Here is a 10,235-nt window from a genome sequence, read left to right as displayed (position 1 = left end):
CATTTCAGGTATGCTCTATTCAGAGATTAAAAATCATCCGAATGGCATTGATTACACACTGTACACCAGTTGATATTTCAGTGCTACCTGATGGCCACTGCAGACAAACGTCTTACAGATGGAGGACCCAGCGCAGATTTCTAGTAACGTGTCATAGGTGCACAAGGTATGAATCACTTTTGGCGATCAGATTTTAAATAAAATTCCTGCAGACGTCCTGCCGAAGGGCTTTGGCCTGAAACGTTGACTGTACTTTTCACCATAGATGCTGCCTGGCCTGCACTTTGTGTGTGTTGCTTAAATAAAACTCACTTGTGAAACACATTAAAATACTGAGCTGCTCAAGAGAGTTTTCAGGTCATTGTGTTTAATTCAATCTGGTCTTTCAAATGGTTTCTGCCCAAGGTATACATTCATGGCTGCTGTAGCCCATCCATTTCAAGGTTCAATGTGTTGTGTATTCAGAATGTACTACTGTTGTAACGTGTAGTTATCTGAGTTACTGTCACCTTCCTGTCAGCTTGAACCAGTCTGGTTCATCCTCCTCTGACCTTTCTCATTAATAAAGCATTTTTGCTCACAGAACTACCGTTTTTGTTTTTTTTTTACACTATTCTCTGTAAACTCTAGAGACAGTCACAAGTGAAAATCCCAGGAGATCAGCAGTTTCTGAGATACTCAAACCACCCCATCTGGCACCAACAATCATTCCATGGTCAGAGTCAGCTAGATCACATTTCTTCCCCGTTCTGATGTTTGGCCTGACAGCAAATGAACATCTTGACCATGTCGGTATGCTTTAATGATTGGCTGATTAGATATTTGTGTTAACGAACAGATGTAGCAAATAAAGTGGATCCTGAGTGTATACTGTTATGGTGTCGTACGTTTTTGAAGGTGTCAACAGATTATGTATCTAGCTATTAAAAGATTTATTACAAGAGAAGATATAACCTTGGTGAGAATCTGCTGTGCTAACAATAGCCTGTAATCTGCTCAGGTGGCTGGCCTGAATTCACTTCAGGGTTTTAGAGCTTGAACAGGTAAATGGGAAATATGAACCTGCCTTCAGCAGCTTAAGGACAGACTCATTAAATTGCCTGACTATAAATGAATCCAGCTGTCCAAGTGCGGTAACCAATGTTGGGCTAACCCAGTCCCCGAGAGGAAGTCTTCCTGTCTGGAGTGGGAAGGAGCTAAGGAAAGTTCTGGACCAAAATAAGATCCCAGGAAGTGCTGAAGAGCTTTGATTTGCAGGGGTCTGTATCGGTCCTGTGGCTCTTTCAGGTACTATGTTCCCATTGTTTAACATCATTGATAATTCCTTGTTTATAATTATTACTGTGACCAAGATGATCTGAGGAAAAGGCCCCAACTGACCTGTCATTCAGTTTACTGTATTTAAAAGAATCAAACTTGTGCTAATATGTCATCGTGTTTCTCTGATGCTAATAATAATGCTTTTGGCTCAATTACTACAGCAATTGTTCTGTTAATAAGTGACTGATTCTATATTCAGCAGGAAACAACCTCCAGTTTGCATCTGGCTCAATTATTATAGATCTAAGGCAGATTAGCTCACTTTTTTACCTCTTGTATTACATTAATGTACTTATGTATAGAATATTCTGGATGGCCATGTGAACTAAAGCTTTCCACTATACCTCAGTAATGTGTGGCATTACAACACTTCTTCAGAACCAATCACCAAATTTTCACACAAAATGCTGGTGGAACACAGCAGGCCAGGCAGTATCTATAGGAAGAAGTACAGTCGACATTTCAGGCCGAGACCCTTCGTCAGTACTCACTGAAACTCATCTTTTCTTTCAGTTAGTCCTGACCAAGGGTCTCAGCCCAAAACATCGACAATGCTTCTTCCTATAGATACTGCCTGGCCTGCTGTGTTCCACCAGCGTTTTGTGTGTGTTGCTTGAATTTCCAGCATCTGCAGATTTTCTCGTGTTTACCAAATTTTCACTTGTCCACCATAATATGGCACATCCATTACCATTAGGGGTACTAAAATATGTACTTTAATGCAGCATTTTCACTCAGCTGCTAATGATCGGTAATAACAATAGCAAGTTCTAATGTGCTAACATCTAACTTGTGTTGCTATCTGACCCCAATACAGTATTTTTATTATCTGACTAATAACATCTAGCTCTAATTTAGCCTACGTATTCATGCAGTCGTATCATGATCAAGCACAGAAAAGCCCATATAGTCCATTGTGCCTGTAGCAGCTCTTTGAAAAAGTTATCTCCCCTGTTTAATTGCATGTCCTGCAATTTTTTACTTTGCAAACTTTTATCTAATTCCTTCTTGAAAGTCAGTGAATTTGATTACAACACTTCTTCAGAACGCGAATTCTGTGTCCTTGCATAAAAATTGCTTTTGCATGTCACTAATCGCCTTCAATCTTCATCCTCTGGTTACTGGCAATCCTGATTATGCAATTAGTCATGTTGTCAAAACACTTTAGCACTTCTATTTTGCCACTTTTTAAATTCTGTTCTAAGAAGACCGATTACTTTTTCATCACGCTCTTTATAGATGAAGGCTTCTAACTCTGGTGCCATTTTGGTAAACCTCGGCACCTTCACTAAGAATTTTTAAACTCAAGTGCCCATAAATTATCATAGCCCTCTAACTGGAGCCTATGTAGTTTATTGTAAAAATTCCTCAGAACTTTTTTGTTTTTGTATTCTAGAGCAATGTTTTCTCAACATGATCTGCCTTCTTCAAAGATTTATGCACGCGCTTGCAATCTTTCTGATCTGAGATGCACTCTAAGATTTGGCTTTTCTTGTCTTTCTCATTTTTTTCAGAAATAAGCAATTATTTCATGCATTTGTGTTAAATGTAATAAATCCTATATATCAAAACAACGAGTTTAATGACCCATATCAGTGGTCATAGACCTGATGTTGATTCTTCATCAGTGACCTCAGATTGTGTTAACTCCATTTTTGTTGAAATGTGACTTGAGTAAACTGATCAAGTTCAAGTGTACTTATGAATACAGCCAAACAAAACAGCATTCCTCCAGGACCAAGGTACAAAACACAGTACCAATAGTCATACACAGCACAAGGCGCATATAAGCACATATAAGATATATAGTCAACATATAGTTACACAAAAAAATAGCCAAAGTCCCTGAGTGACATATGGTGCATGGGTGCTGTGGGCAAGAACAAGCAGTACGCGGATGAACGTGCACACACGCGGAATCCAGCTTGTCTTCCACCGAGCAGACACTGGAGACACCAGCCTCCAATCCCGCGTGGAGGCCGTTCCACACCGCCTCTGCAGTGCCCCTCCTTGACAGCTGCAACAGCAAAAGCATGACACGATAACTGAGGCAAGACAGCTCCCCTGCCCCTGATCTCACCAACAAACCAGTGAACCACTTTAGGTCGCCAATGTCCGACAGGGTCTTGCGATTGTTTGACTGCACGCTGTCGTCACACACCGACTCTGCCTCGCCGAACCAGGCAGCGACACAGTCCGCACAAAGTCCAGCTCCTCAGCCGATGAGCAACTCGCCGATGGGGTAAACTTGCAGTACTTGAAGTTCTTGAGTCCAGTATTGCCTTGTGATTGTAAAGAAGACCAAAGCGCCTTTGGTTGGCTCTGGAGAGGCCACTGTATCTGAGAGTGTCACTATCTTACCAGTGGGATATAAATATTTTATTGATCCCAAAGGAAATTACAGTGTCATGGTAGCATTGCAAGTGCACAGATATACAAATATCAGAAAAGAAATAAGAATATAAAATAAGTTATCTATAACAGTCTAACAGGAGGGGGTCATGACTTCCTTAGCTATAGATTTACCCATAATAGAACCTCATGGCTGAGGGTAAGACTGACCTCATACAACACTCTTGTAGCAGCGCAGTTCTAGTCTATTACAAGAAGTGCTCGTCTGTTCAGCCAAGGTGGCATGCAGAGGGTGAGAAACATTGTCCAGAATTGCCAGGATTTTCTGTAGGGTCCTTTGTTCTACCACAGCCTCCAGTGTGTCCAGTTTGACTCCTATAGTAGAGCCAGACTTTCCAATCAGTTTATTGAGCCTGTTGGCATCACCTGTGTCAATGCCATTGCCCCAGCACACCACCGCATAGAAGGTTGTATTGGTGACAACAGACTGGTAGAACGTGTGAAGGTTGATGTTGCTTGACTGATATTGATATGGATTGTGTGTGGCCCATTGTATCCCTCTGTGCCGGAATGTGAAAGAGAAGTGTGTGATCCACTATCCTACTATACCATCCCTCTGTGTGTGACAGGATCGTTTGCCATTTTATATCACCCATTTCAAGGTTCAACGTGAAATGAAATGCCAAGATCGAGCTGCATGTTAACAATGTAACACAACTGCCTGCAAGTGGCATACCCAGATACCTGGATTCATTAGTCTCTGAAATAATCTTTTTTTGAATATAATCATTATCTGCTCTGTGGTTCCTTTTTAGTTCATTGTTTCATTACTAAGTTATTCAGGGAATATTCTTTGGTGCAGTCAATCAAAAACCTCCCTATTTTCTCTTCTCAGCAACCCAGATCTTGCAGTGACTGACCACCCATTGTAGAAAGAATGAGTGCGGATGGCAAAACTTCCAAAAAAAACATTGTTTACAAGAAAGTGTCTCGTGACAAATCGGTTTGTACTTTATTTTTTCTTTTTATTGTCCTTCTGTCCTTTTCCAGAGAAGAAAATAAATGTGTCAATAATTCCATGATCTTCCCTACCTAGAGAACGTCCTAAACTTTTCAGGTGCAGTCTGAAATAGAAACATACAATAGAACGTGGGAAGAATTTGCTCATTAAGCTGATACCTTCCGTGGATTAAGAAGCAATTGACTTGTTTTTAGTTGATGACAATCAGAACTGTTTAAATTAGAAAAGAAGCAAGTTTTGTGAAAGGGGTTTGGGATAAGAAAACAAAAGGGAAAATTTCATAGATTCATATGGTACCTAAACTAGCTGTTCAGTGTACTGTGTCCTCACCAGCCCTCAGTCAAACATTCACACTAATCCTACATCAATCTCTTTTTTATCCTTCCCATGTTATCAGAGATTCCCACCCTGATTCAATTGCTCACTCACACACACACTAGGGCCATATTAACTCAGCAAGGAGCAGCAAACAGGAGCACCCAGAGGAGAACATGCAAACTCCACACAGCAGCAGTCAGAAATGAACCTGGATCTCCGGCATGGCAAGACAGCAGCTCTACCAGGTGTGCCACTGTGCTAGCCAGCTGCACCATTGTACTGCTCTGTGGTAGACCTGAGACCACGAGGGATCAAATTGGTGCTGGTGGGACCCAACTGTCTGAAAGTGTAATGGGAGAAGGGTGCAGGGATGTGAACAATACCTAATATGTGGAATAGGAGAGGAAAATGAGTGCTGGAATTGTGAGTTTCAAGACAAGATTAGCTTGTGATCCATAATGATTAAATCCATGTCTTACAGAAGAAGGGTTGAGCAAACTAGAGCTTTTCTCTTTGAGGTGAAGTGGGATGAGATGTGACTTGATAGAGGTGTATAAAATGATGATGTATAGATAGAGTGGACAAGCAGAGACTTTCTCCAGGGCAGAACTGGCTAATGCAGTAGGGCATAACTGTAAAGCGATTGAAGGGGTGTGAAAGGTAGGTTTTTGTTACATGGACCACTGTGGATGCATGGACTGTGCTGTCAGGAGTAGTGGTACAGTGGGGTATGTAGAGCATAGAACACTACAATACAGTACAGGCCCTTTGGCCCACCATGTTGTGCTAACCTTTTAACCTACTGGTTGGGTTGAGTTGTTCTCCAATCTTGGTAATTCATTTACAAGCGTTATGTCAGCATACGAGGAGATATAATCAGTGCGCTGCTAATTTGTGGTGTGTCCTCCCGATGCCTGACCTTTATATACTTGTCAATCAGCTGATTGGTCGCCATGATGGAAACTCAACTGTGATGTAGTGAGGGCTGATTGGTTGTATGGCAAACGTTGTGCGATGTGCTCTGGAATTTTGCACACAGTGGTTTATAAACAGGATTGAGGTTTACTCACAGAATTGTATGTGGAAGACTCTGCATCTAGGAATTCTCTTGCCTGCTGTACGTTTGCTTGGGCCATGATTTTCATTGATGCCCAGTTGAATAGGTGCCCCTCTCGATCTTCATGAGAGTTGCTCATGTCATTTACCCTACTCTGAGATCAAACTAACCCTTCCCTCCTGCATAGCTCTCTATTTTCTATCATCCATGTGCCTATCTAAGAGTTTTTTACATGTCCCTAATGTATCTGCCTGTTCCACCATACCTGGCAGGGTATTCCACTGACTCACTACTCTCTATGTTTTTTTTTAAAAAGTACCGCTGATATCCCTCCTTCAGTTTCCTCCAATCACCTTAAAATTATGCTCCCTCATAGTAACTATTTTGGTCCTGGAAATGTACATTACGAGTCCAAAGATGAAGCTCCAAGATTTATTTCAAAGATGATGTCAGTGAACTACAGTGACATTCTGCTGTCTCCGTACAATACTTCTAAATATACTTCTTTTGAATTACTCTCACTGCAATCTGAAGCATGCAATTTCCCTTTAAACAAAGTACTTTTAAATCAACTTAGTCATCTACAGATTTCACATTCTTCTGAAGGGCTCGGTGGACCAAGCAGGTACAGCACCTTCAAGAGGATGAAGGATCATCACCACGGCTCGAAGCGAGGCAGGAGGGGGGAACGTCCAAGCCAGGCTGATATGCTGAGGGATGAGGCTCTCTCTACCCAGCATCTTGTTAGCAAATGTGCTGTTGTTGGAGGACAAAATTGAGAACCAGAGGGCAAGATTGCTGCATCGGAGGGAAATGAGAGATTGTTGCTTTCTATGTTTGAATGAGATGTGGCTTTCTCTCAGCATTCCAGATGCAGAGATCAGTCCCAATTCACAGAATGTTCCAAGCTGCTGATTCTGAAAAGGCAAAATGTGGAGGTGTGTGTTTCATGATAAACTCTCGGTGATGCTCCGATGTGGTGGTTTTGTCAAACTCATGTTTCCTCAACCTTGAACATCTAACAGTCAAATGCCATGCATTTTATTTGCCTAGGCAGTTTTCCACCATAATCCTGACTGCAGTTTTCATGCCACCAGCAGCCGACTGTAATCAAGCACTTGAGATACTGCATGATGCCATCTCCAAACAAGAAACAGGCCATCCCGATACATTTCAAATCATAGTCGGGGACTTTAACCAGGCTTGTTTGAAGAAAACCCTGCCCAGTTACCATCAGCATACAACTCATAGCACCAGAGGTCCCAACACACTAGATGATTGTTATGCTAAGGTAAGGATTGTTTACCATTCCATGGTCAGATTGCATTTCAGTAAATCTGATCTGACAGCCAAGTGTCCTTCTCCTACCTGCATACAAGGCTAAAGAGCAGAGCTCCCAAGATTAGGACAACAAAGAGGTGGACACAGGAGGCTGAGGAGTGGCTATGGGATTCCTTTGAGACAGTGGATTGGGCCATGTTCAAGGACCCGTCTGTGGACCTGAATGAATAACCACAGTTGCCATGGACTTGACTAAACAGTTGTAGATGAGTGTGTCCCCACAAAGTCTTTCAGAGTCTTCCCCTTCCAGAAACCCTAGAGGAACCATGAGTTCTGCAGTCTGCTGAGAGCCAGATCACAGACATTCAAGTTTGGTGACCAAGGAAGTTACAGGAGGTCCAGGTACGATCTGAAAGCCATCTCACAGGTGAAGTGGCAATTCTGGACTAAACCTGAATCACAGCAGTGGCTTGAACACTATCACCTCTTAAATCTGGCAACATAGACGACAACAGGTCTTTGCTTCCAGATGAGCTCAGTGCCTTTTCTGCTCATTTTGACTGTGAAAATCTGGAAGAACCATCACAAACTCCCACAGCCTCCGATGATCCTAGATTTCAGTCTCTGAGGTCAACGTGCAAGCAGCCTTCAGGAGTGTGGACCCGCAGAAAGTATCCAGCCAAGTAGCGAAGATCTGAGCTGACCACCTGGCTGGAGTGTTCACTGAGATCTTTAACTTCTTGCTTCAGCAGTCTGACGTACCCACCAGCTTCGAGCAGGCTTTACGTATACTGGAGCCTAAGAAGTTTGTGGTAACCTGCCTCAATGATTATCGTCCAGTAGCACTTACGTGCTCTCTGTTGAAGAGGATGGTGATGAAACAAATGAGAAACAACTTGGTCCTGCTCCATTTTGCCTACCAGTGCAACAGGTCCACAGCAGATTTCATCTCATTGGCTCTTCACTCAATCCTGGAACATCTGGACAGCAGAGCACATCAATCACGATGCTCTTATTTGACTACAGCTCAGCATTCGATACTATCATCCCCTCAAAACTAATCTATAAGCTTCAAGACCTTGGCCTCAATACCTCCTGGAGTAATTGGATCCTAGATTTCCTCACTTGCAGACCCAAGTCAGTTCAGATTGGCAACAATGTCTCCTCCACAATCTTCATCGGCACACGTGCACCCACAAGACAGGGTGCTTAGTCCCTTTCTCTACTTCATTTACACTTATGACTGTATGGCTGAGCACAGCTCCAATGCCATTTTCGAGTTTGTTGTCAACACCACTGTCATAGGCCGAATCAAAGGTGGTGACGAATCAGCATATGGGAGGGAGATTGAAATTCTGGCTGAGTGATGCCATAACAACAACCTCTCACTCAATGTCAGCAAGACCAGGGAGCTGATTATTGACTTCAGGAGGAGGAAACCAGAGGTCCGTAAGCCACTCCTCAAGATGAGAGGGTCAGCAACTTTCTATTCCTCAGTGCTATTATGTCGGAGGACCTGGCCTGGGCCCAGCATGTAAGTGCAATTACGAAGTAAGTATGGCAGTGCCTCTACTTCCTTCAGAGTTTGCAAAGCTTCAGGATGATACCTAAAACTTCGACAAACTTCTATGGATGCATAGTGCAGAGTGTATTGACTGGCTGCATCACAGTCTAGTATGGAAACACCAATGCCCTTGAACAAAAAATAGTACAAAAAGCAGTGGATGCGGCCCAGTCGATCATGGGTAAAGCCGTCCCCACCAGTGACGTCTACACGAAGCATTGTCACAGGAAAGCAGCATCCATCATCAGGGACACCAACCACCCAGGACATACTTTCTTCTCACTGCTGCCATCAGGAAGAAGGTCCAAGAGCCTCAGGACTCACACCACCAGGTTCAAGAACAATTACTACCCCTCAACCGTCAGGATCTTGAACCAAAGGGGATAACTTCACTCAACTTGACTTGCCCTATCACTGAAATATTTCCACAACCCATGGACTCACTTTTAAGGACTCTTCACCTCATGTTCTCAATATTTATTGTTTATTTATTTATTATTATTATTATTTCTCTTTTTTTGTATTTGCACAGTTTTTTTGTATTTTACACACTGGTTGAACGCCCTTGTTGGTGCAATCTTTCATTGATTCTATTATGGTCATTATTCTTTTTTGGATTTATTCAGTATGCCCAGAAGAAAATGAATCTCATTTGTATATGATGAAATATATGTTCTTTGATGATAAATCTACTTTGAAATTTGAACTTTGAGATGAAAGCCAGAGGTCACATGGGACTGTGCTGGATTAAAGATATGTCACTCACGTTGGGATGCTACCCACTTACAATGGTGAAGCTCCTGTAACATGAAGTCTATGTCCTCCATTTCAGATACAGCCATCCCTATCAGTGAGAAATGTCTCCATCATTTCTATCTGTCAATAATACATATCGTGGTAGAGTTGTAATAAGTTTCATCATATTAATTATTTTTATCAGTAATTCATTATGTATGGACACTGAACAGAAAATGCAGCTTTGGAAACTCAATTTGGAACTCAATATAAACATTAGCTAGAAATCGTGATCAATACCTGCCCAATGCTTTCACTGTGTCTCAGCCTGAATGTGGCCCATGTTTCTACTGATTAATATTTAGTAACCCCCTTTATGTCATCTTGAAGCAACCATACATTTTCTATTTATTGGTGAATTGTAACTTTGATGAAGATGTGAGAAATTGCAGACGCTGGAATCTGGAGCATAAAAATCATCTGCGGGAGGAACTCAATGGTTGAGCAGCATGTGTAGGGGGAAAAGGAATTGTCAATGTTTTGGCTTGAAAGCCTACTCCAGGACTGAGAACGGAGACGGGAGTTGA

The 10,235-nt window shown here is 42.2% G+C and overlaps 1 protein-coding gene across 1 annotated transcript in view; it reads left to right on the top strand.

Moving 5' to 3' along the window:
• The first annotated feature begins 1,024 nt into the window (after positions 1-1,024).
• Positions 1,025-10,235, top strand: part of LOC140725369 (S-arrestin-like) — a 30,143-nt gene continuing 20,932 nt past the window's right edge. Inside the window, exons 1-2 of the mRNA XM_073040767.1 lie at positions 1,025-1,287; positions 4,568-4,675. Coding sequence (XP_072896868.1) covers positions 4,610-4,675 — 66 coding nt within the window. The 5' untranslated portion in view covers positions 1,025-1,287; positions 4,568-4,609. The remainder of the gene's footprint in view (positions 1,288-4,567; positions 4,676-10,235) is intronic.

The sequence above is a fragment of the Hemitrygon akajei genome, chromosome 3, assembly GCF_048418815.1.
Source record: "Hemitrygon akajei chromosome 3, sHemAka1.3, whole genome shotgun sequence".
In the NCBI taxonomy this organism is placed as follows: Eukaryota; Metazoa; Chordata; class Chondrichthyes; order Myliobatiformes; family Dasyatidae; genus Hemitrygon; species Hemitrygon akajei.
Note: the sequence above shows the minus strand (reverse complement) of the source record. Positions and strands in the feature narration are given on the sequence as shown.